Source organism: Vanacampus margaritifer, chromosome 15 (assembly GCF_051991255.1).
Source record: "Vanacampus margaritifer isolate UIUO_Vmar chromosome 15, RoL_Vmar_1.0, whole genome shotgun sequence".
Taxonomy (NCBI): Eukaryota; Metazoa; Chordata; class Actinopteri; order Syngnathiformes; family Syngnathidae; genus Vanacampus; species Vanacampus margaritifer.
The window spans coordinates 21,457,259-21,480,574 of NC_135446.1; the positions used below are offsets into that span (position 1 = coordinate 21,457,259).

The following is a 23,316-nucleotide window of genomic DNA, read 5'->3' on the forward strand; positions in this document are numbered from 1 at the left end:
TAAATGCATTGTGGATTTTAAAAAAATGATTTGAATCAAATATATTGCGCGTAGAAATGAAAATTTGTACTTAAATATTGAAAAATAAACACAAACGTATTGATCTTAAAAGTTAAATACAATGGAAATGTGCGTAACCAATGCCCTGCGCTGGATGTTAAAAAAGCGTCAGCCACTGCATATCATTCACAAATCGAACATTTCGTTCTTTCTTTCTTTACTGAATTAAATACAACACAAATGGATGTATTTAATCGTAAAAGATGTCAATGTAACGTTAAAAAAGGAAATCAAATCGGACCTAAAAGAATCATGTTTGGAGCTTTCAGCCAGAGGTGGCAGAAAGTAAATTTTGTATTCTTTTTTTTTAACCTTTTTGGGACGTCTGCATTCAGTTTTAGCCCATAAATGTAAAAAATTTAAAACAAAGCATTTTAAACATTTAGTTCAGTTCAATTTTTTATTTACAATGCATTTTGATTGATTTCCTTACCCCCCCCACCCCCCCATATTTAAGTGCAGTGTTAGAGTTCAAAGTGCAGAATGTCAGAGTAGCTTACAACAGTAATAGACGATCATTTTTAGGAATAAAACCTCAAACACTTGCTTGAGTTGTTCTATTTCGAACCTCGTGCAGTTGCGACTCACAATGTCTTTTGCGACACAACATTTGCGTTCCGCCATGTAAACATGCAAGGCCTGCGATATGAGTCAAGGTACGCGCACGCTGACACACACGTCACTCACCTCATTCCTACTCTGATAACCGGCATGTCGGAGCGCATATATATATATATATATATATATATATATATATTTTTTTTTTTTTTTCGTCTATGCGCAGTTGATAATCCATCATGATAATGTAGCTTTAATGGCTGCAGTAAAAATCATCTTGTGCGCTTTTTATCGGTTCTTTTCCAGCACGCTTGCTTGCAATGTTTGCCGCTCTAGAGCGCGTACGTCGTCACCTTCGCGATGTAAGGACACAAATAAGGAAGTCAAGGGTTGGTTTTTGTTTTCTACTTCCTCCAAGGCGCATTGCGGGACATTATCCGTGACAGACGTCCCTTTTTTTCACACGCGTCTGGTTGCGTCCCTGCAATTTTCAGATATCTGGTGCGGAGCGTCGGCGAGGTCAAGGTCGCGGGAGGCAGAAAGACGAGGGGCGACGCCTCCCGTTCTTTATCTGCGCCCGATCTTATCTTTACGGCCGTGTTTTTCTGGGGAATTGCGGCCAAAGCCGTTGAGAGGCGCTTTAGGAATTGGGAAATGTTTTGTTGGTTTGCTGACGCAACAGCGCAAGAAGTGACTGCGAAGATTGGACGGGACATTTTCAGTTCTATTTAGGTCAAGTTCCAAGCGGCGGTCCGTCGTCAACGTTGCGAGATACCAGCTCTCATTCACTCCATTATTTTTCATTTTATTTTATTTATTTTTTTATTTGATTTGCATTGACTGATTTTATTTATTTATTTCTTTTTAGATTAACCGCTAAGACAACAACACGTATTTAAAACAACCATATCAATTTGTCTTGGCGTTGTCTGCTAGCTTAATGCTAACGCGCAATGCAAAACACTATAGACAGGCTAAGGCAGGGACAGGCAAGTCCGCAGTCCTGCATGGTTTCGGTGTCTCCTGCCTCCATCCCAGGTGTTTCCAATCATCAGCTCATCATTACGTTCTGCAGAAGTCTCTCAGCTGTGTTGGAGGAGGGAGACATCAAAAAGCATGCAGGACTGCTTACCCCTGGGCTAAGGAATAGCATCGATAGTCATGGTGTTATAAGCCATTATGGAAGGAATATTTGAAAACAACTCGTTGAACACAACACATTTAGACAATTAAAGAAGACTCACGGGCATATATTCTTGATCCTCTGCATATATTAAATTGAGCGGGGGAAATGCAATGATATTATTTTTGAAAATAGTTCAGCCCTATTATTGAGTGTGATTTTTCTTATTCAAAGTTATTTTTTTTTGGACTTTCGGTTTTGGGGTAAGGCTGGAACGGATTAAGGGCATTTCCATTCATTTCAATAAGAAAGAATGATTTGAGCGTTCTGTGGTACAAGCCTGGCCACTGAACAAAATGAAAGTCAAGTCACCGCTGTATTAAGAACAAACAAACAAACGCTAATACAGTATATGGACGCAGAATATTTTTCATGTGATTTTCACGACTCATTAACGTGCTCGTTTACTACCAGATGTTCGACACTTGAGCATTAATGTGCCGTTGAGATTGCCGGCTAATAGATGAGATCACTGAAATGAGTTTCGGTTTAACCTTTGAAATGTTTCAACTCTGTTTGCACACACACGCGCGCACGCGCGCACGCACGCACGCGCGCGGCGGCTGTTTGGCTAATGCTAGCTTGTTTTGCACGGCTCCTTGAGCAGCACTCGTATTGATACCGATGCATCGGCCGTTAAGGCAGTCCGGTTCGACGCGACGGCTCCAGTCGCAGCCAAAGCAAACCGACACTTTCTCACAGAAATGTTCCGCTGGGCACGGGGCGGGCGGGCGGAACCGCGCGGTGGTTTTGTTTTGTTTTTGTGTGGAAATCAAATCAAATGCAACACAACAGAGCAAGCGACGTGTTGAGGAAAAAATGCTTTTTCCTTCGCTTCGCAGTTGGAGGCGGAGTTGGCGCTGTGCGAGCGGGAGGGGGCGGAGCTGCAGGAGTATGCCAACCAGGTGCTTCAGCAGATCGCCGACCGCTGCCCCGACATTTTGGAGCAGGTGGTCAACGCCCTGGAGGACAGCAGCTGACACCTTTGGACAAGCAGACCGCCTCTTCGTCATCATCATCATCATCATCATCATCATCATCATCATCAAATGACTTGCATTCACGCGTTTTTCATCCGTGTAAAAGTGAGTGACACAAAGTGCACACTGTTCTTTGTGTCGGCCATTTTGTCTCGACACGACATGCTGCTATCTTTTTCATCGTCTTCTTCTTCTATGGTTTTTGGCGGGCCTTCCGTTTGTGCCACTCGCAATAATCCCTTTACTATCAACTGTGTGGACGATTAACACAAGGAGGAATCGGTTTTGTTTTTCTTTCTGGGCGGGGAGGGAGAGAATATAAATATTTTGCTTTTGCTAATATATATAAATCGGTATAAATGTCAGATGTTTGAATTGCAATTGTATGATCGTGTGCTTTGTTGTCACCAGCAGAAGACGTTTGAAATGTTGACTGCTTAAGTAGAAGTCTCGCGACTGTGGATGGAAAAGAAGAATTGAAATGGAATAAAAAGCAGATCTATCTTTTGTTGACTGTGAAAGAGCATTTCCTAACACGCCTAATGATGCCACTGTAAAGACAAACGTCCCCAAACGGAGCTTCAAACATTCCCACTGCTTTTGTTATCGGCTCGCTTGGCGCACGTCGGCTTATCTTGACCCGGCCGCCGCCGCCGCCGCTTTATTTTCCTCCCACCGCGATGACGCCATCCCTGGGCTGGCTCTTCCCTATCTGCCCTTTGCGAGCGTCTCTTCCTCTTGCACTTAACATTCTTTCCACCTTCCGATGTATAAAAGCCACGTTTACCTGTCCTTCACATATGGTTCTGCTTTCTCCATCTACTGTCGTAAAAAAAAACGCCACAGCGGATGGAAGAAGCGAGCATGTGCTCTAAAACTTATCATCGGACTACATTCGAACCCCTGCTCGGTGTTTATGTAATCGTTTGAGCTCTTTGACTTCCCTATTGGAGTTGCAGGCTTCAGGTCGCGCATATAGAGGCGCATTCAGGGGGGAAAACATGCAGCGCGGCCAACGAGGCGCTCCAAAGTAAACCGCTCGTGGATCTGCACTAAATCACGCACATTAATGAGTCTTATCACAGTAAATAAATACGCCACGCAAATATTTAGCCTCACACGCATGCAAATGATGATAAATGCAGCCGTGTTTTATTATTGGGGATTGATTGGGCAGCAGACGGACAATTACGCCGCCTTTTCATTCTATCCAATACCAGATTGCAATCAAAAACGCGGGCCTTAAATGCAACAAACTGCGAGGGAGCCGACACGCACCCGGTGTGGAGCGCACCTGATAACAATCGCTGGTATCGATGATCCGCTGCACAAAAACACCGATGTCCTTGAGATAACGCGTTTGCTGGAGCATTTAGAAGAAGCCGATTTATAAGAGAGGGACCCGAATAAACGTCTACGGACTCGAGCACAAATCCAAACAACGTGAGAGGAGCAGAGCTGCTAAATTGAGCCGTTAGCCGCCGGCACGCCAAACATCAAGAAGAAGATGCGGGTTGGCGCGACCTTGGTTGGAATTGCGCTCTTTCGGTATGTCGGGACTGCTGCGGGTTCCGAACTCAAGGATTCACCTCCCTTCCACATACTCTAGAATTCTGCTCTCTAAATGAATGGTTTGTGTTCTGATGTGTTTCGAAAGCTTTCACCCTTAATAAAAAGATGTTCACGAATTGCCTGAGGATTTATTTTATTTTTACGCAATATTGATAGATTGTATTAATATATGTACATTAAATTAACTAGTATGCTGTGCACACACAAACTTTTTCTGCTCCAAACACAACCAATAAGATGATACTAAACAAGGTGAATGAATTTGGGATCATTTTGGATGCTTTTGACACAAAATGGCTGCTCTGCTAACGTTTGGACACAAAATGGCTGCCTCAATGACTCATACATTTGTCTGGTACTGTCGCTCGAAAAATGATTATTTTGATGTTGAATTTGTAATGTCAACAATGTGTGCTCATCTCAGGGAGGCGGTCTAAGTGCAAGGTGTGGGTTTAAATACCACTCCTGGCGTGATTTTATAACCTTGTCTGGCTCTTGCCAGGTTCATGATTTTAGGCTTTCGTTCTAAACCACGTATATTATTCCATAATTGGAGGACATTTTACGTCCCACCCATCACATTGTAAACAATCCACATAACAATTCCCTTGATTGAATGTCTCACTCTACCTCATTCAACTCTGTTGTGATCAGAATAAGACCCTTTAAAGATTTTTTTTTTATGAGTTTGTTCTCTTAGCAGTAGCAGCTAGCTGAACAGCATTAGCTTCTACTCCTGAAATAAAGCTAACATTCGTCCAGAGATGCAATCGTGTTACCCTGTTGCTGTGATAAGAGTGACGAGGTTGTGCTACTTTAACAGGGTTTGTGAATAAAATTGGTACTATTGATCATTATTATTATTATTATTATTATTATTATTGGACACAAATTGGTCAGCACATTAACGTCTTTTTGGTGTGTGTCAGGATGTGCATTGATTATCACGTTTGTTTACCATCTATGAACAATAAATGAAAAGCTCCATTTAAAAAATAATAATACATATTTAAAATTAAACTAAAACTATTAAATGGGTTGAGGCGGGATATGTTTGATTAGGATACTTGACGTGTTACGCTAGTGAGTTCTACACGTGTCAGGATGGCCGAGCGGTCTAAGGCGCCAGACTCAAGGTTCGATCCCTTCCACGCGGTGGGCTTTCTGGTCTCCGAATGGAGGCGTGGGTTCAAATCCCACTCCTGACATTTTTCGCCCCCATTCTGGTCCACTTTGATGGACACACCTTCCCCCTGTAGAAACACCCACTCCGTCTTCTTCCTCCCCATTTTGACACGCTGCACGGAGGAGCAGATTCGACAGTCGGAACCACAACTTTTTGGGTCGCGACATGAAAAAACTATCTAGCTTGTTGGATTGTGTCTTAAGCAACTTTCTACTTTTCTTCTTTTTCTAGTTTCTACCCGTGTTGGAGGACTTATTTTCTTTTTCGTTGTTCTTATGAATTATTCCTGACACCTGTTGATCGGAGGGCGCCGGTTCGGGTTCGTCTTTCTCATTACGTTGGACTTTGAAGGACTTTCCGAATCCTCCCTCAACGGACACTCGTTGTAATCGCTTCTATTGGTCGTAAATTGACTTTGTGTGACCCCAAAAAGTGGACTTTAAGGTGCTATCTGTCAAAATAGAGAAACGGCAATAAAGTGGGTTTCTGTCTCACACTTTCAACACTTTTATTTTTTAATTTTTTTGCACTTTGGACAGACTTCAAGTTCAACAAAAGGATTCGGGCACATAAGGTAAGAAAAATAACTATTATTTTACATATTTTATATCCTATTTCTATCTTGTATTATTTGTGAAGAGTGCGTTTCTGTGTGTGTTTTGTCATGTCACAGTGCAGCAGTAATTGTGTGCTTATCATATATATCATGTGAAGTTGCTGTGTAAGTCCACATGCTAAGTTTAGGCTAAATGTGGAGAAAAGTGGCTATATGTCAAATGTGTGACAGTAGTGGAGTGCAATGTGTGTGTTTTTAGCCTCCTCAATGAATGCTTGCCCGTCGCACTGTGCGGTGCAGCCTGCTTTCTATTTTGGGTGGAAATGATACACAAATGTTTCCCTCAGCGTGGAAGATTTGTTTTGATGCAACGATGCATCGCCCGGGTCAGGAATTTCTGTTTGGAGATGTTTAATACAAACTTGTGGAAGCATTTAGACACGGATTAGAAGGCCTGATTGCATTTGATGGTGCCCTTTGACCTCCAGTTCATCACACAAATGCCCCTACACTACTTCGGCTTGCGCTAGTTGTCATGTAACCTTTAAAAAGTATTTTCAGTTACTTTTTATTCATCCTTTCAAGTCTCCTTGCTTTATTATCTGTGTCGCTGTCCACACTTCAACTCACCTCTAAAAGTGTCTCCTGAACTACGCAAGTGCAAGCCGCAAACAAATCAGCATTTAAATGGGACATAAGTGCGGCATTTCTTTACCTATGGGAGCCCCAACGACTAACACACGCACGCACGCACACACACACACACACATTGAGGTGCATGTGAAGTCTGTGGCCATTTGAAGAGTTTCTTTGAATGATGATCCCTGATTGGTTGATGTGCATCCTGGGAATTCTTCTCCATTTGGGAATGGGCTTGACCCCCTCCACGTGTGTCAGCGTGAGGCAAGACAGGTCCAGCCCCCCCCCCCCCGCCCCCCATGAGCCGTTGGGGACCAATCCCTCAAGGATGCTAACACGCTTAAACTGCGAATATGGCTATTTCTTTGATAGACGAGGAGTTTCAGACACTGCGGTGATGTCATCACGGTGGCTGCCGGGGCGAGGCCTGGCATATTTTGGCTTCAATCCTGACCAATGTATGCGTGTGGATTTTACACAAGCAGTACTATGCACATAATTGTAGACATTGTCTATATAAAAGGCGCTGGCTGGCGGCCTGCGTTTTGTCACCGCCGCCACATGACCAATTTAACCTCTGTTTTTTTTTTTTTTCTCTTCAACACTGCATTTTAATTCAAAGTAGAGCAGCTTAGTCTCTGTGTATTTTGTCATTTAAGCATGTTTTAGCAGCGGACAAATGCAATAGAAAGTATTTGTTTGTGTCTACGTGCAATGTTGCCTTGCAAAGTGATGTAAATACAACAAATGTTCTCCCTTTGGATTAAAATCACTTTATTAGATCTAATGAAATACAATACATTATATATATATTTTTTTTTTAATTGATCTTCTCACAGCACTTAGTGTGTGTAGTCCATATGAATAATGATGTGAACACCGTGGGTTTGATGGGAAGAAACACTGACGTCTACTGGTGACTCCTTGTAACTACAACATCTCCAAACATCCCACACAAAAAAAGCTCTAAAAAAAACCCTTTTTTTTTTTAAAGTAGTTTAGAAATATATTTAGGACAAACAGTCTTATTTTTACAGCTGCTGCCACGAACTCAATCAGGGTTAACTACAATAAATATGTTTCAAGTGAAACTGCAATGTATTTTTAATTTTGCAAATGCACAGGCTGGTGATGGTTGGCAGTCTGCTTAAAAAACAAACAAAAAAAAACAATTAAATAAATAATTGGCCCCCTTATGTCAGTGTGTATTATCTCCTAGAGAGACGTGGACTACTGGAGAAGCTAAGCGGTAGTCATTGCAGTAAAACAGTTGACAGACAGATGGCGCTGCATTACTGACACTTCACTAGTGCAGTAGTGGACATGCAGAGCAAGGGGGGCGAGCCAAAGGGGGGTGAGTGAGCTCCACGAGACAAGTTGTGGCAGGAGTCCGTTTTTATGTAGTGGTTGATGATCAAATGTGGATAAAGGTCGAGAAAATAAAAACACTCCACCTTCTTTACTTTTTGGCCACTTTTCATTTTCTGCTCAAAATGACAATTCAATGTTGCCTTGATTTACTACTTTTAATTTGTCCCATGACCACGCTCGCAACTCAAAACACTCTGAAGTTGACGTTGCCAATTGAAATGGAAGTAAATGCTATTAATCAGATTCAGGGTAACAATAACATAAATAGCAATTTTGCATATGAATTTTTGAAAAACAGCCGGCAAAAACATCATAAATAGAATGTAAAGAATTGCGCAGTTTGTGCGTTGTGATTTCATACATTAAAGCTGCTCCGTGTAGGAAATTGAATTCCAAATGGCTTCTGTCCTGTGTGGCTGAAAATGAAATATTTGAAAATGAATATTTGGCAACGCCGGCCTGCTTTTTTCCGGTTATCAGACCCCCCGCTAGCGGCAATGGTAGTCAGGAAGCCTCGATTCCACCCATAAGACCAGCAAGATTGTACCGGGAAAGCAGTTGGAGGCTGCGGGGGCGGGGGCGGGGGCGGGGCCTGCAGCAGGCAAGCGGATGGACGGTGAAAAAGATGAGCAGACTCCAAGAAACGTGACAAATCGAAGCGTTTACTTTGCACGAGCTTGACAACGAGGTGGCAGTCGCCAGTAAAAAAAAAAAAAAGTGACAAATTCCACAATTGCAGCTTTAATTCAATGGTTTGCGCGCCTTGGCCACCAGGGGGCAGTGTGAAACAGAAGAAAATGAGTTTCAGAGGATAAAGAATATACGCCTGTGAGTTTTTTTATATTGTTTGTCTGTGTCGCTAAACGTTCATAACTAGCATGATATCAATGCTTAAAAACAAGCAAAATATATTCTTTTTACTCAAAACAAATGCCAACAAACGGCAAAATCGAGCAATCTTGTCTCTGCCGTTCCCAGAGCTACATATTGCAAATGCAGTGACATTCTCCAGCAAAATTCAAAACACATGCTTTAGCTTTAACTCTTAGCAAATATGACTCAACAGAAATATGCTCCATTCTGTCAACACAGACAAAACCCCCCCCCCCCACCCCCCTTTTGCCCCCTCCTCCATCTTACCCACCCTCTGTGGGCACCGTGCCCAGAGAGGGGCAGCCGAGCCCAGCAGTGTTCCTCTGCCACAGCAGCAGCAAGCAGATAAAAGAAAAGGGGGAGGGGCTTCAAACAGGAGCGGGGACGAGGAGATAAGTGTACGGATGACAGCCGAGAGGATGAAGCGATAAGACCGTGCGCGAAATACGTGCAACAGAGGAAGAGGGGTGGGGGGGGGGGGTGAAAGAGGTGCGGCTGGGGGGGTGGGGGGGCACAGGAGAGGCGAGACAAAAGGAGATTAGAAAAATAGATAAATCAATAGATGGAGTGATAGAGCCGACAAAGACCAAAGATACAAAGGAGAAAGAGAGAAGGAAAGAAAGAGAAGAGAGCCGGGCAGACGGCCAACGGTCCCCAGAGAGCGAGAGGGAGGTCAGAGCGACGGGACACATCTCTGGAGAGTGCGTGCGTGTGTGCGTGCACGTGCGCGCGTCTGGGATGAAGGGAGGATGAGAGAAGAATGCAGACGAAGACGACTTGTGTAAGATAGCAAAAGCCTGAGATGCGACCTTGGAAAGATATACGCCTCCCCGACTCGGGTTTGAACTGCCATTACGGGTACCTAATAAAGTGGCCGGCGAGCCTGGAGTGAAGGTCATAAATTTAAAAAAAAAAAAAAAATGGTCATCTTGCTCATGCCCAAGGAGATATGAGACGTGACACGGTGTCGGGAAATAATGATAATCCATCACTCTTGTTTACTGTACGCGCGCCGTACTTCAAATAAATGGCGCATAACAATAACCGTCATTTTGCGCCCGAATCACTGACTCTGCATGTTAGCACTCCATTAAATGACCATCATAACCATCATCATAATGGAGGATAATCAGCGACTGCACCCACCACTGAGCCCCAGAGGGGTCGTACCATCTTCTATTTTTTTCTTCGGAAACCGCCACACGCTCGTTGGACACTTGATTAGGTACACCTGCGCACGCCGTAATCATCCAAAGCTGATCAATGTAAGCGCGCTTTGTGTCACTCTCATTTTTATTTACAAACATGGACCAAATCTGAGCACAAAATCATAATCACGGGTGTCCGTCGGGCCGCCCGCGATAAAAGGCCGCTCTGAAATGTGCAGTGAAATCCTGGGACTCCTCAGGGCTCCTATGCCAGTCATGCCGTTTTTGCACCGATAAAAGACGTCCATAATAACATCTCTAATCTGAAGAGAAAAAAAAAACATTTTAATGATTATAATTTTCGTTTATAGCTCTATCAAATTCTGGGGTTCCTCAGGGCTCCTACATCAGTCATTCAACTTTTAGAAAGAACCGTTCTTTTCGATATCAGACGTCTACAACAACATCTTGAGTATGTGGGAACATATTTTGTATTCACAAAAGTCGTAACCAATATGTGAGTCGCTGCATTTCTTGAGCTCCCTCCGGACTCTTTTGTGTTTGTCTTTGTGTGTTTACGTGTAAACGTGCTCGTTGCCGTCCCTCACTCGTAAATGCGTGTTTGTGCGTGCGTGTGTGTGTGCGTGTGTGTTTGCCACTCGCCCCACCAGCGAAATGCAGCCAGCATGACGGAGAATGACAGGTTGATTTATGGCAAGGCTATAAGTAGAATGACTACTGCTCCAGCGTGTGTGTGTGCGCGTGTGTGCGTGTGTGTGCGTGACATGGAGAGGGAGGCAGGATTGGAAACATGGTCGAGAAATGGAGTGTGATGACGATGGAGTGAAGGATGCAGAAGGAAGGAGAGGCTGGAATTTGGGGATTCATTGGAGCACGTTTGCAAGCCAAAGCGATTCGCATTTGCATTTGAAATGTCCAAAAGATGGCGCCGGAGAAGCTTTGGGGTCAAAATGGTGTCAACGTTCCGACCGAGTCAACTTTTTTTTACCATCCTTATTTGCGTGCGTGCGTGTGTGTTTTCTCGTTTTTTGTTGTAAAACTTTTTTTTTTTGTACCACACAAACGTTTTACAGGTGACGTGAGAGCAGGAGGATGGAGAGAATATGATAGAGTGAGATTGAAAAAGAGAGAGAGGGTGTACAGTCTTTGATCGTGCTCCTGGTGGGAGTTAGTGTTGGCACGCAGCCACACCCCCCCCCTCAACACCCCCCCCCCCACGCACGCACACACACACACACACGCAAGTCCAGCTTGAGGGCTTTGTTGATTATTTCTGCCGGGACGATCAAAGACCACCAGAGACCCCCCGCCGCCCTCGCCGACCATCCATCCTTCACCTGTCTGTCATCCATCCACACATCACAAGTACAGTGAATGATTTTGGAAAACAATCTAATCTTTTACCCTCAATATCGCGATTGCAATTTAATACGGAATATTTTTCTTTCTTTTTTTCAAATTCCGCTTCCCTTGTATTTTTAACAAGCTAATACAATAAATTGCTACGATCTGTATTATTGTTTTATAGGTTATTAGCTGATAGTGAAAATCTGCAAGTGTGTAATCTCCAGCGCCATCTAGTGGTGAACTAATTATTCATTCATCACATAAACGTACATTTTTCTCACATATATGCTAACTACTGCTAGCCGCTTTCGTTAGCCACTTCGGCTATGGCTCCGACTAACTAACGCGAGCCGCTCTTGCTAGCTGCTCCTAGCTTCTCCCGCTAGCCGCTCTTGTTAGCCGCTTCGGCTATGGCTCCAACTAATTACCACTAGCCACTCTTGTTAGCTGCTTCTACCGCTGGCCGTTCTTGTTAGCCACTTCGGCTATGGCTCCAACTAATTACCGCTAGCCGCTCTTGTTAGCTGCTTCTACCGCTAGCCGCTCTTGTTAGCCACTCCGGCTATGGCTCCGACTAACTAACGCTAGCCGCTCTTGCTAGCTGCTCCTAGCTTCTCCCGCTAGCCGCTCTTGTTAGCCACTTCAGCTATGGCTCTGACTAACTAACGCTAGCCGCTCTTGCTAGCTGCTCCTAGCTTCTCCCGCTAGCCGCTCTTGTTAGCCACTTCGGCTATGGCTCCAACTAATTACCGCTAGCCGCTCTTGTTAGCTGCTTCTACCGCTAGCCGCTCTTGTTAGCCACTCCGGCTATGGCTCCGACTAACTAACGCTAGCCGCTCTTGCTAGCTGCTCCTAGCTTCTCCCGCTAGCCGCTCTTGTTAGCCACTTCAGCTATGGCTCTGACTAACTAACGCTAGCCGCTCTTGCTAGCTGCTCCTAGCTTCTCCCGCTAGCCGCTCTTGTTAGCCACTTCGGCTATGGCTCCAACTAATTACCACTAGCCGCTCTTGTTAGCTGTTTCTACCGCTAGCCGCTCTTGTTAGCCACTTCGGCTATGGCTCCAACTAATTACCGCTAGCCGCTCTTGTTAGCTGCTTCTACCGCTAGCCGCTCTTGTTAGCCACTCCGGCTATGGCTCCGACTAACTAACGCTAGCCGCTCTTGCTAGCTGCTCCTAGCTTCTCCCGCTAGCCGCTCTTGCTAGCCACTTCAGCTATAGCTCCGACTAACTAACGCTAGCCGCTCTTGCTAGCTGCTCCCGCTAGCCGCTCTTGTTAGCCACTTCGGCTATGGCTCCAACTAATTACCGCTAGCCGCTCTTGTTAGCTGCTTCTAATGCTAGCCGCTCTTGTTAGCCACTCCGGCTATGGCTCCGACTAACTAACGCTAGCCGCTCTTGCTAGCTGCTCCTAGCTTCTCCCGCTAGCCGCTCTTGTTAGCCACTTCGGCTATGGCTCTGACTAACTAACGCTAGCCGCTCTTGCTAGCTGCTCCTAGCTTCTCCCGCTAGCCGCTCTTGTTAGCCACTATGACACAGACTAATTACCGCTAGCCGCGTTTGTTAGCTGTTCCTAGCTTCTCCCGCTAGCCGCTCTTGTTAGCCACTTCGGCTATGGTTCCGACTAATTACCGCTAGCCGCTCTTGTTAGCTGCTTCTCCCGCTAGCCGCTCTTGTTAGCCACTTTGGCTTTGGCTCCGACGAACAACCCCTAGCCGCTCTCATTAGCTGCTCCGGCTAAATCCAGCTCGCTCCGTGTTTCGGCGGCTCTTGCCAGACGTCACACGGGCTGCCAGGTCGTCGTTGCTCCCCAAGATGTGTGTTTGTTTGAGCAAAATAAGAATTGATGGTAGGCTTGCGACGTGTCTTATCTTTGAGTCAATGTAGTGTGCGCGCTTCAAAAAGTATTCATTGATGTAGCGACATCTAACTTTTACACAGTCACTTCAAAGAAATAATAATAAGCCTATCATGTTTTTTTTTTAACAACAAGGGTAAACCTTCAATACCTGTTAACCACAAAAAAATGGGTTAGGCCACCCTGTAAAACAAGTCCAGTTAAGTGTTGTCTCAGTCTGAACACGAGTGTGAGTGACGGCTTGTGGTATCGGTGATATAGTATCACAGATTTTCCCAAGTCTGTCTGTTGGTGGTTTAAAATGTCGACCGAATGTTAGCTTAGACTTTGGGGAAGATAAAAATGAAAAGTTCGATGCATTGGCCGGGAATCGAACCCGGGCCTCCCGCGTGGCAGGCGAGAATTCTACCACTGAACCACCAATGCTTGATGTATTCATCTTTAGTAAGTGAGACAAATACGTGACACCACAGTGACGGGTAACGAAAAAATAATACGAAATCTCTCCTTTATCTGTTGTACTAAAAAAACAACAATCTTTTCCTTCTTTTTAGTCTTCTTTCCACACCCCCTTCCCACCGCCCGTGCTTGTACGCGTGCGTGTGCTCGCAGTAATCCCAGCAGTGTGTGTGCCTGGCTGCTTATGAATTCTCTCTCTGTCTCTCTTTGAGCCCGAGAGCCTGAAGGTCTAACCTCCATTTGAACCCCGGCATTGGTTGGTGCGTGCGTGCGTGCGTGCGTGCGTGCGTGCGTGTACCCCTTTGGTACCCCTCATGTTGAGGATGTGCCGTACGTCTGTTGACTTTTTGGGGTGGCCAAATGAATGCAACCCTAACCCAAACCTTGAGCCGCCATCCATGCTGAGACTACCGTTTACCTTTCTCCTTTTTTCTCTCAGGCTTCAGCACCGAAAGCCACATTTAAGGGTCATTAAAAGAGCTCAATGTGCGCTTGTGTGTGTGTGTGTGCACTCCAGGGCAATGGCCCTTCCTCCTATGTCCAGAAAGGAAATACCAAATTACTGAGGCCCCCGCCATTTCTCTCTTTCGCTCCCTCACACACACACTCTTCTCTCTCTCTCTCTCTCTCTCTCTCTCTCTCTCTCTCTCTCTCTCTCTCTCTCTCTCTCTCTCTCCTCTCTCTCTCTCTCTCTCTCTCTCTCTCTCTCTCTCTCTCTCTCTCCTCTCTCTCTCTCTCTCTCTCTCGCCCGCTCTTTTCTACCTCTTTCCCTGTGGGACGCATTTCTATTTTTTGACCGTCTATTATCTGTTTGGCAGCTTTGTCGCCATATCCTATTTTTATTGCAAAATACATTCTGCATTTCTGGACTTGTATTCCAAAAGGATTGTGAACATTGTGCATTGTGTACAGTGTAATAATGACCAGCGTGAAGCAGACAGGAAGCCATTGTGCATGCGCTTTTTGCGTGCGTGTGCGCGTGCGTGTGTGCGTGTGCTGGAGGTGTTCCAGGCCGCCCGCCATGCCAGCCAGGCTGAGCTGCAGCCGCCCCGCTGGGGGTGGAGGTCTCAAGCCGGCGCCCCGCCACCACTGGCATGCTGGGTAGAAGTAGGGCTGGGGGGGGGGTTAGAATGGAGAGAGCTGGAAGCAGTCATGACCTCCAAACGATGGACACCAGAGGAAGAGGAGGAGGAGGAGGAGGAGGAGGAGGGAATGTAAGAGGAATGCTGGGAATTTTTGGCGAGTGAAGGAGCCAAGGAAGAGATCCAAGGGGAGGCTGCATCGCCGCTTAGTGACCGAAAAATAGAATATGGTACATAATGAAGAAGCAAGAAGGATTTTGTTGTTGTTGTATTTTGATTCCTTTAGCTGAAATTGGGGCTTCAGATAAGATGGAGGGAATTATGAACAGTTGAAAATAGTAGGCAGTGTTAGGAATTATTTCTTTATTTTATTATTGTGATAATAGTCACAATTTTTTTTTTCCCAGGCGTCTGGTTGAAAGCAAGAAAAAAAAAATCCTAACATGGACTATTATTTTGAACTGTTCATAATTCCCTCCATCTTGTACATCCAAATATCAGTCAGTGTTAGCACGAAACCTTCATCATTCTGCTACAAAGCAAACAATGTTAGAAAAAGAACATCTTGAATTGTAACGTTTAACTTTGAACGTGATCGACTAGTTCACAACACGGTCGCATCTGGTAATATTTGCGTTATTTTAATTGCCTAGATTTACTCAAGACTCTTGAATTCAACCCCTGATGTTCTATGCAGCCCAAACTAGTCGAAGGCATTCTGGTTAATATTGCGTTAGTGGAATATGAGTTAAGCAGCAAAATCCAGCCGTTTTTATCAATATCACAAGGCGGCCATTTTGCCAGTTGCTGTCGACTGAAGATGACATCACAGTTGCTCAGGTCTCAGTTAACAGCCAATCACGTCGCAGCTTCAGAAAACAGGTGAGCTGTGATTGCTCGTCGCCTAAGCAACTGTGATGTCATCTTCAGTCGACAGCAACTGGCAAAATGGCCGCCCCCAAAGATGGATAAAATCAGATGGATTTTGCTTCATAACTCATTTTCCACAAATGTAATATTCATCGCAATATCATGTTTGGACGAGTGAGGGCACATATAACATATTCATGTCAAGGAATGTTGAAGGTTGACCTCCACTTTAATTGTAAAGGTCACAGGTCATATTAATGGTGTAAAAACATTTGAAATGCTGTATTTTGGTCCATATTTTTACATCACAAATATTTGGCATTTGAACAGGGGTGTGTCGATTTTGTTTTTGTTTTTTAAACGGCATTCACTGAATAACCGAAGTGGGAGGTTCAACCGGAATTGTTTTGCCGTCTTTGATATGTCCAGATGTTTATCTTCTGGAAGCGATGACGCATCTGGAGCGCGTTGTTGAGCCTTTCGGCTTGCAACCTTCAACACTCCACACGAGGGGATCGAACATTTTCGAGCTTATAACGCTAAAAAGCATGCGGGGGTGGAGGGGGGGGGTCCTATAAATCAGTGTATGTGTGTGCGCTTGTAGTGATGCGTGTGAAGCAGAGATGGGTGGAGGCAGATGAGGTGTGTGTGTGTGGGGGGGGGGGGGTTGATAAGATGGAGGATTATCAAGGGAGGCGAGGGGTGTTTCTAATGAGGAGAGGAGGGGCTGAGGGGGGGGGGGAGAGACAAGTGTCAAGTGTGGCATTTACACATGTATAAGGGGCGAGGGAGGGGGTCACGCCGACTGGCCCTGTACGCGGTGACAGGACGGTGTTAGTGCACAAAATCAATGAGGCTGGCTGCGTGTGCGTCATTGCTGGTGTGTGTGGCTCCACTTCCTCCTTCCCGTGAGTCACGTGACTCTGCCAACCGCAGCTGAAGTCGGCAAGCTTCCTCCTTTTATTTCAAATAAAAGCCACTTTTGCTTGCGTGGTCGTTAGCGGATCAAATATTTATGACACAACTCCTTCAGCGAGTCGATGGAACCACGCACCGAGGATTCCAAACATAAAATACCCGCAAGTACCAGCGAGACAAATGACTTATGCCACGCTTGTGTGTGCGCATACTCTTGTCTTTCTGTATTTGTGTGGACATTTTGGCCTTGACAAACATGCTAGGATTCAATTGCATAATTAGTCATATTTAAATAATTAATAATTGGGACTTACTGGGCTAACGTGGCACCTCGGTGATCATATTTCGTGCAATGTCATGTGAAAACGTGTGTTAGGACAAAAAAAAATCCTTCCATGTTTGCATCCTTGAATTTTGAGAAAAGAAATGCTTTGGATCTTTGAAATATCAAACTTGAACTATAACTTGAATGGACAAAATAAAACAAACTAAAGTAAGAATAGAATATACTAAAATAATAGCAAATGAAAAAACAGTGAGATCAAATATTGACTGTTTAGAGAGAGAGAAACGTTACGATTGAATTCTATTAAAGTAACTCATTTTTCACACATTGGGAAGAATTTGTGTAGCGTTATCTCGCCTGTGGGTATGCGTTCCCCGTGTGTGAATATTCGTTTTTTGGAAGGAAAAACACTCCCAAAGTGCGATGCTAACTTCCTCTTAGCATTTGAATGGGATCCTCCCTTCACTTTTAGCATTAGCGCTAGGCTAACGATGTTTTACAAACGAAGCATGTTTTGTATTTAAATATACGGTCGATGTCATTCTTACTGTCATATGTTTAATTTTACACTTAACTCCAACTGGGGTGTCATTAAACCGCTTAAAGGACGCTCAGTGACCACAGAATAACATACGCTACACACTTGCTAGTCGCTAATGCTACGGAAGCAAAACGGTGCATTCAGGGCACTTTCACAGCATCGGAAACTTCGGTTTTCTTCACTTATAACGTTTTAAGGGGAAAATAATCGGCCATTAGGCCCAAATTGACGGTTGTTGTGGCAGATGTCGGAAGGGCAATAATCAGCCGATTAATCGGTCGAGCCCTGGTCATTTTTTTTAGAATGTGAATTAAAATAACACTTCTTAATCAACATTCTTCATCCTTTTTGTCCTTCTCTCATCATGTCAACTCGCCACACGCATGCACTCAAACTAAGTGCACTCACACACACACATACACACATACACACGCACACACATACACACATACATCTTACCACCCACACAGAAAGGAGGACAGATACAGGCCACAAAACACACACACACACACTCGTCTTCAACATGCTGAGCAAGATCAGATGTCAGCTCCACTGACACAACACACACACACACGCACACACACACACACACACAAAGGGCTGTATTTTTCTATTCACCATGCTCTGTTTCCTCCTCCCTCTTATAGAATATATACATTTTTAAAACCCTTCCCACACACAAACATTAGTGCGAAAAGTGCATTGAGTGGCAGGCGAGTGTACACAGTTTTAAAGATTGCTAAGATGTTTTTCTTACAGTGGTTTAAAAAAAAAAAAAAAAAAGTAAGCACAAGCTAGTAAAGAAAAAAAAAAGAGGGTCCATCACCTCACCTTGCTGGAAAATGTAAGCAAAGTGTATTCATAAGCGTGTACATGCGCACGTACAAATGGCTCAACGCGCACACGCACACACATGAATAAATGATGTTTTGAGAAAGCCAACGTGAACCAAGATGGCCTCCGTGCGCACACAAAAAAAAAAAAATCTGGAAAATGTTCATGAACACGTACGCCTTTTGACTGAATTGACCGATTTGTCATGCCACACGTGTTCTAAACACATGTACACGGTTGTGTCAAAAATCAGCCAGCGGATATAAAAAGTCTACACACCCTTGTTACAATGACAGGTTTTGTGATGTACAAAAAAAGAGACCAAGATAAATCATTATTGTGACCTATAATCTACTGATTTTTTTTGGATTATTATATCTTTTTGAAAGAAGTTGCATAATTGTGCACACCCTCTTACAGCTGAGCTTTTGACTGTTATCACAATTAACAAGTCATATTCAAACTCATGTTAACTCATTTGCTCCCAAAAACATATAAATGCGTTCTATTTTAAATATTACCATCACCCAAAGATGTATTTATGTTAGTTTGTTTTTATGCCCGAGCATACAGAAAAGGCTTCGATGCAGCCTCAAAACTGAAGAAAATGCTTGAAGCAACGGTAGCGATTGCAAAAACGGCCAGCAGGTGGCAGCAGAGTATAAGAGCTCTTTTTGACAGTTTTCAACAGATTTGTGAATAATGATGAAACTTGGCTAGATTCTAATGCCAATTGCTGCAAAACGGAAACAAATACAAAGATAGTTCTTTTTTCCTGATGATAGAAGAGACTTTAATCTTTTTTAAGTAAGTAAGTAGTCTTCATTTCTTTTGGTAGCTTCCATGTTTTTATAGCAATAGAACACAATATTCGGTGGGCCTCGCAAAATCTGTCAAAAATGGAGATGTGCGGATCTCAATGGGATTTTCCTGCTTAAATCATATATTTTTTTAAGTCCAGTGAAGAGGGTTGCTTCGGTGAAAATGGAATTAGTTAAAATGAGTCCGTACAACTTGACACCAATTAAAGTGCCCTGAGAACCCCCGATTAAAGTTCAGATGTTCTAGTTGGTTTTTTCCTTGACGTTTTTATTGGTTTCAAGCAGAAGCCTGAAGTTTTCGCGCTCACGCCGACTGTTATTTTGGTTTCTTTCGCTGGAACTGAGACCTTAACTCTTTGACTGCCAGACGTTTTCAGAAAAGGGATGCCGTGGGTGCCAGCCGATTTAAGCATTTTTGACTGATCTTTCAAGGTCCACAGAAAATGTTGTGTTTGGACGATGGAAACACACATACTACCAAATGAAAGATTGGACTCTCATCTTTCATCAGAAAAAAAAGTTTGTTTCTACCTTATTCCGTTTTTCAGTAATCAACAATAGAAAATGGTTAGTTTCACCTCTGTTTTGGGAAAAAAAACGTCTTTTAACGTCTTTGGCAGTCCTCCATAGGATTTTACTAAACGTTATTTAACGTTTTTGGCAGCCAAAGAGTTAAGGTAGAGCGAATTATGAACCGTTCCTATCAGTCAAAAACAAGGTCTTAAATAATGTTCGGATGTTCTGGTAGGCTTTTCCTGGCTTTCTTTTTGAATTCTGGCAGAAGCCCGTTTTTGTGCAACCTCTGTTTCAAACTGTTCATAATTCCCAACACTTTGAGCAAGGCATCACATCCCAACTTGCACTGGCTCGCATTCACTGATTAAGGTGCATCTAATGAAGCTTCTTCCCATCAGTCTTATGTTTACCGTTGTTCGTTGCACGCAACATTTCAAACCCTTTTCATCTGGCGCGAAAGGATTTCGCGTGTCACTTTGACACAAAAACCCGGTTGCGATGAAACTGCAAAGGGGGCTGCGGTTCCAAAACGACAACTCTTGTTTAACGCAGGCCAACCATGACGGAATTGCACGTATTTGTCGGAAAAAGTAGAGCTGCCGTCAGGTTGTTGTTGTTCTTTTAACTCGTACGTTTGTTTACATTAGCATGTAAACAGCATGTTGAAATGCACGCACGCACGCACGCACGCACGCCGGTGCAAACCCGGGCGAGTGTGCCGCATTCCTTCCTTCCTTCCTTCCGTTCGGAGCCCCATTTGTATGTAAATGCTCAACCCGGTTGAAGGCAAAGGACAGCGCGAGCATGTTGAGGAGGCAGAAAGGAGATGCAAAGACGCACAAATGTGGAGGAGACGCACAACTAAAGTGCAGGCAGGGAGAGAACGAGGGAGGGGGGAAAGGGGGGGGGCTGGATAGACAGAATAGACGAGCTCAGCAAGAGAGGAGGAGGAGGAGGAGGAAGAGGAGGAGGAGGAGGAGGAGGAGGAGGGTGATTTTGACAGCTCGCAGCCATGACAGCAGCAGAAGGTGGGCTGTGTGTGCGTGCGTGTGTGTGCGTGTGTGCGTGTGCGTGTGTGTCTACACTCGCACAAAAGACCAAAGTTTCTCGTTCCAAGGGGATTTTTAAGCCTAAAAAAAAAAAAATCAAAGCGCTGCATCTTTGTGTGCTTTGTGTTCACGTGTACCGTATGTACGGCCACAACATTAGGCACGCAACAGCAGACTAAATCCCGCATTTAAAATGTCGGATGTGAAGCCGGAGACCACATTTTATTCCAATTTTTGTCTTCTGGATCTTGTCATGCAAAATGAAACGAGGTCAAGTTCTCAATCCCAAAAACGGAGCTCGTGAAGACAGATTTTTTTTATTTTTATGGTGTGCCTAATGAAGTGGCCGAACATCAGACGCTGGTGCGTGTGTTTGCGTAAGCAATGTTCCGTCTTGTCCCTCGTGTCAAAGCCCGGCCGAGTCCAAGTGAACTGTGCGGTGTACGCCGTGTGTGTGTGTGCGCGTGTGCGTGTGTGCGTGCGTGCGAGTGCGCGTCAAGGCTTATGTGGTGCCAAACCGGATCAATATGAGCTGATCAATAGGAGAAGACAGCTAGAAGGACCATGGGGACAACACGCACGCACGCACACGCGCGCACACACCTGCCGCACACGCACACGCACACGCACACACCTCTTTGTATTCCAGCCTGAGCTCCAGCCTCTTCCCTCCACCTCCGACGTCTTTCATATCTCTGATGTTTCTTGCAAAAACACGATCATTTCTTCACTTTTTCACACGTCAACCCCCCCCCCCCCCGCGCCCCCGCCCCCCCCACGTCCATTCATGTGACTGTAAATGAGTTTGTATCAAATAAATGATATCAAGTGCAAGAAGTGCACCATGAGAGTGAATTGCAAACCTGCGTTTCAAGTCGTTATTTGATTTGTTTAATTAGCCGAGCAAAAATGCTAACGGCTGACATGCATGCAGCACTTCCTGTCAAAATGTGCAAAAAAGAAAAAAAGGAAAAAGGTCGGTTTCCCTTTCAGCCCGTCTCGATTGCGTCTGGGAAACAGAATGACACATTTTAAGCAGCAAAAGGGAGGAAAGTTTCTCTTTGTTGATGCGTGAATGACACGTCGGGGCCGCCACTCGCCGACGTCAACATCGCATTTGCAGCTCCTCGGCTGACTGCAATGGCGGCAACCCCCCCCCCTACCCTCCCTACCCCCCGATCAAATATTCAGCAACGAGGCCCGTTGTGTGATTGGAAACGAAGGCCTTGTAGTTTTGAAATGAAAGATTTATTCCGTTGTGCTCGTGACCAATTCGTTCTCGGGGTAAAAGTCGAAACGCACGCACGCAGGACACAACATTAGGTACGCCTAATGAGATTCAATGCAAGACAAGTAAGTACAAATGTTACAATGTCAACAAATTGTAGTTTACTTTAAAGCTTAGGAAAGTCCCCTAGCTTTATGCTAACTTGCAATGCAAAACACCATTGACAGGATCAAACGAATTAGCATAAATGTGGTGAGTATAAACCTTTAAACAGTTTATGACTGCAAGAATGTAGTAATGCATTAAGACAATAATACTCACAGGCATGTATTCCTTATCCTCTGCAAAGACTCACTATTATCTTCGGGGGGTTAACTGCAGCTTGACCAAGACGGCCTTCTTCTGTGTTTCATATTCAAATCTACATGTGCTGTACTGCCCTCTGGTGGCCACGTCACGCACACCAAACTGTTCAATTCCGTACGTTCTCTGAAATGATCTAACGAAATGAATTCAACTTCACAACTCGAGGCACCATCGGACAATATTGAACCCGCGCCCAGCGCCTCCATCATGTTGTAACAAAAGCATCCCGGCGTTCAATCTTTCATTCAGGATGATGTCATTGTTGCGTCTGTGCATCCGTGTTTGATGCTTGAAATGGGAATTTCAAAAAAAAAAAAAGAAAAGAAAGAAAAACTCCTTCATACGTCTCTAGTGAGGAAACGCAGCTCATTACCTTGCTGAGGAATGTGCCGCAAAGGTGTGTGTGTGTGTGTGTGTGTGTGTGTGTGTGTGTGTTGAAAATAATTAGCTGGTCTGCTGGGCAGCTTTGCTACGTGAGAGAAGCAGCAGGATTTTTTTGCATAAAGTTTTAATATGAATGTGTGTGCTTTGCCAAACTTGACTGGATTCGAGGCGTATCTTGGAGCAGTTTTGGACTCGGTGCGCGTGTGCGTGCGTGTGTGCGCGTGTGCGTGCGTGTGTGTGTGTGTGTGTGGCCTTATGGTATTTTAACATGGCCAGCCGACTTCTCGCAGCTCACAGTCAAAGTGACTCACAGCTTCCTCTCTCGCTTCATCTCGCATGTTCCTTCTTTCGCTTTCTTGCTCACCGCCCACTTTATATGCATGCAAATGCTTTCTTTGAACAACTTCTGGCAAATTGGATTTAATTTCATTCCAGTTAAAATAAGGGGCGGAGGAGAACACAGACCTCCGCCAAGGCTTGAGTTTTGTCACATTTAAATAGAATGTCAAGAATGAAACGGTTTGTGTATCATGATTTAATGCTGAGCTTCATTTCATTGTGCTGCTCCTTCTGGTGTGCTCACCTTGGCCACCAGGAGGCGATGTCATATTG

General features: G+C 44.5%; 2 protein-coding genes and 2 non-coding genes across 13 annotated transcripts in view; 3 read left to right on the forward strand and 1 right to left on the reverse strand.

The window, feature by feature from the left end:
* Window positions 1-3,288, forward strand: part of LOC144035039 (ELKS/Rab6-interacting/CAST family member 1-like) — an 88,197-nt gene extending 84,909 nt beyond the window's left edge. For all 9 annotated transcript variants that reach the window (XM_077544353.1, XM_077544356.1, XM_077544354.1 and 6 more), the window contains one exon: window positions 2,644-3,288. In XM_077544353.1, the coding sequence (XP_077400479.1) occupies window positions 2,644-2,781 (138 nt within the window). In that variant the 3' untranslated portion in view covers window positions 2,782-3,288. The remainder of the gene's footprint in view (window positions 1-2,643) is intronic.
* Window positions 3,289-5,451: 2,163 nt separating this feature from the next.
* Window positions 5,452-5,561, forward strand: trnal-caa (transfer RNA leucine (anticodon CAA)). Its single transcript has 2 exons — window positions 5,452-5,489; window positions 5,516-5,561. It is a non-coding gene; the product is annotated as a tRNA-Leu (tRNA).
* Window positions 5,562-5,596: 35 nt separating this feature from the next.
* Window positions 5,597-23,316, forward strand: part of wnt5b (wingless-type MMTV integration site family, member 5b) — a 48,229-nt gene continuing 30,509 nt past the window's right edge. Inside the window, exons 1-2 of one of the 2 annotated variants that reach the window (XM_077544927.1) lie at window positions 5,597-5,983; window positions 6,079-6,113. The gene's annotated coding sequence lies outside the window, so the exon portion shown is untranslated. Of the gene's footprint in view, window positions 6,114-23,316 lie in introns of both variants that reach the window. The other variant, XM_077544926.1, reaches the window with a different exon arrangement.
* Window positions 13,706-13,776, reverse strand: trnag-gcc (transfer RNA glycine (anticodon GCC)). The gene has a single exon. It is a non-coding gene; the product is annotated as a tRNA-Gly (tRNA).